Genomic DNA, 3448 nt, shown 5'->3' with positions numbered 1-3448 from the left:
ACACATCACCCCATGTCTTCCATTTTCGTTCTTAAATAGAGGCTGTAGCTGATGCAGCCGCCATTTGGCCCTCTGGGAACACAAACACTGCCTTTGTTTATATTTGATCAGACGTTCACGCAATTGGCCTAGGATGCGTTTTTCCATTATAAAACCCATTTATTTGCAGAACGACATTGTTCTTCATTTACTGTGCAAAGCAGAGTAGTAGGGAGATATTACATGAATGGATCTCAAGGATGAGCCCAGGAGGCCGCTGCATGACAAACAAATCCAAAAAGAAAAAACATAAAACAAAAGGTTGATCTTGCTTACCATGTGGAACCAATGCCGATGAATAATAGATGGGCCTATCTATTTGTGTGCATTACGCAAATAGGGGATCACCTCTGCGCTCAGACCGAAAAGCGTTAACTGCAAAAAAAAAAAAGTGGTAACTTTTCAACGTAGTGCGCTTCCCGCCCTCATCCGAGGAGCGTCTGGCGTCACTCTGCAAAGCGACCTCACCAATCACAGGCTGCTGAACCTCAGTCTTCCTTCCGGGTGATTGGACCAGGGCGCAGCAGCTACGGAGCTCCAGTCCCCATCCTGGAGCAATGGTGCTTGGAGCGCCACACCAGGACGGACCTGCTCTGGGATTTAGGATCCCCCCTCATCACCATCGCCATAAACATCACCATCGTCGTCGTCGTCGTCATCATCACCAACCGATCTCGCGGAATTACAGAGACGATGAACAAAGAGGACATCCCGTGTCGGACTCACGCCTCATCTGCCTTCACCATCGACAACATCCTGAACCTGAAGCAGAGCGGTGCCGGTAGGAACCCCTTCCAACCCCGGGAGGAGCACGGCGCCAGGAGGCGACACGGCTCCGACAGCGCGCGCCGCGATCAAGGTGAGTCCGTCTGCAGCGGTCGGTGTCACGTCGACGTCGCGGTATGAGACTCGTCGTCGATAATCGCCTGCGATTTCAATTTAATTTTTTAAATGTATCTTTGTTCTTGCGGTATCGCGATGAGGCGACGAGCTCACAGCCATGCAACTGTTTTGAACGAGCTGTTCCGATCAGCGCCTCTACCATGTCGGTCACAGCGTCCACATGACATTATTATATAATCTGCGGACCGACTGTACATAGTATTGCCCGTTGCACTACTGTACGCACGCACGCACGCACGCACACACGAATCATTTTTGTGTGCTCACGTTCTTGCTTCTTGGTGCATATATTTTTTTTCCGATTTATTATTACTTTTTTAGTTTTTTTTATTCTCTTTTAGACTTTGTTTTTGCACAGCCCTCATCCTTCACTGCACCGTACTCGTGTGATTGCACGTGACGTCTAATGATAGTCACCCCCCCCCCCAAAATATCGTCAAATTGTCGATATCGAGGTATTAGTCCAAAAAGTGATATTTGATATTATTCCTCATAGTCACGGGATTTAATTCGCCCGATGGCTATAAATCGGTCTCCCTCCTCTAAACTAACTTTCGTGTAATCTATCACAATCAATTTTTTTTTTTTCCCCTGCTTCCGAACTCGACGCAAACCTCTTTTTAAGACTTGTAATCAGCTCAGAAACACTTCACAACCGGTCTTCTCGTTTGTCGCCACCGCTTCATTCCGCAGTGCGCTCGGACGGCTCCCACCGCGGTGCGCCCGCCGCGCGCGGCGACGGCGCGGCGCTGCTGCTGCAGACGGACTCGCCGCTGCCGCGGTCCGAGAGCGCGCACAGCTCCGACGACGCGTCCGAGCTTCACGCCCACGCGGGCCCCCAAACAGACGCGGACGCCAAGGCGGCGGCGGCGGCGGTGAAAAAGAAGACGCGCACCATCTTCTCCAAGCGCCAGATCTTCCAGCTGGAGGCCACGTTCGACGTGAAGCGCTACCTGAGCAGCGGCGAGCGCGCGTGCCTGGCGCGCGCCCTGCAGCTCACCGAGACGCAGGTGAAGATCTGGTTCCAGAACCGGCGCAACAAGCTGAAGCGGCAGCTCACCGTGGAGCTGGAGGGGCCCGGGGCCGCGGACCACTATGCCCTGGACGCCGGGAAAAACGTGCAATTGCAGACTTTCTACAAGGATGGTACCGGTGGAGGCGGCGGAGGTCTACTGGGCGGATGCTTACTACCAGTGCACTTCCCCGTCATGTACCCCACCGCGAACACCGCGCCTTACATCTACTTCTCCAACGCCGGTAAGTATTTCAGCCTGTTGGACTCGGACGGATCATGACTCCAAAAGGAGGCTCTGACTGGCTGGGATGTCAACACCCACTGACTTGGTGACAATACAGTCATCTTTTTTCTGGGGGGGTTGGGGGGGGGGGGGGGACTTGCTTCTCATAAGAGGGTCACACATCTTTTTTTAAATTTTATTTTATTTTTAAATCACATATAGGCTATTTCAAGATACGCATGTGCCACTTTCCCCACCGAAATATTATTATTATTATTATTATTATTATTATTATTATTATTATTATTATTATTATTATACTGTTACCCTGATTAGGATATATTAAATAGTATATACACCATCGCATATATGCATGCATTAAAGTAGGCCTGTTGGATTACTTTATTTTTTACTTTGTTTTACTTTGTGCAGTAATGTCATTTGAAAGAATGTACCTTAATTATGGCAATGGAAAAATACATTTTATCATTTCACTGTATCAACGCCATTGCTCCCTTAAGTTGATCATTTCCAGGCTAATTTGTAGTATTACACTTCTCTCTCTCTCTATACCATTCATATACAGTATGGCCTTACTCATTCCCAATGAAATACTTGTTTATTTTTCACTTGACATTTCATATGACCGATTGTAAAAGTCATGACAACGACGAACAAATGCAATAAACTATATGTCATGTTTGCAATAGCTTCAAAGTGGTTGGGTTTATGTCGAAGCAAACTTTCTAAACGGAGGAGTTTTCGCTGTAGAATATGCATTTAATGATCAAATGTTTTACTAGGAAACTGTCAAAATATTTTACGAAAGTCACTCTGAATAAAATGCTCTCAAATTGTCATACTTTATTTTGTCTTAGTGCATATTACCCCAGGTGAAAGTTTTTAATTATTGAAGCTTCGGCATTTATATATCCTATAAGCAGTTCATGCATTAAAAAAAACAACTTGTTAAACTTTATTCATTTTATTGTACACGAAAACATCACGCATATATTTACTATTATTCACCGTCTTAACATGATATTATCCTCTAAAGTTATCATCTGTGTGCCACCAAAAGTACCTTCTAAGTGGGGTTCCTTGAAAAATGAATGAAGGCAATTTCATTTTGGATCCAAACTTTTTATGGAAAAAAACACTGAGGTTTGAAAGCATAAAAACAGCGTCAGTTATTAGGTTGCATTGTTTTTATTGTCAAAGTCTGATTATCTCTCACAGCGATATGCATTGTGACAGCAATGCTTAGG

The 3448-nt window shown here is 45.9% G+C and overlaps 1 protein-coding gene across 1 annotated transcript; it reads left to right on the top strand.

The window, feature by feature from the left end:
* Window positions 1-669: 669 nt before the first annotated feature.
* Window positions 670-2237, top strand: LOC307247101 (uncharacterized protein; the record flags this gene model as incomplete). The annotated part of the gene is made up of 2 exons (XM_080023166.1): window positions 670-898; window positions 1636-2237. The coding sequence occupies exons 1-2, from the start codon at window positions 733-735 to the stop codon at window positions 2235-2237; spliced, it is 768 nt and encodes a 255-aa protein (XP_079879292.1). The 5' UTR covers window positions 670-732.
* Window positions 2238-3448: the final 1211 nt, after the last annotated feature.

The sequence above is a fragment of the Zeus faber genome (genome assembly GCF_960531495.2).
Source record: "Zeus faber genome assembly, chromosome: 22".
Classification (NCBI taxonomy): Eukaryota; Metazoa; Chordata; class Actinopteri; order Zeiformes; family Zeidae; genus Zeus; species Zeus faber.
The sequence above is the reverse complement of the archived record's forward strand: the minus strand, read 5'-3'. Positions and strand labels throughout refer to the sequence as shown.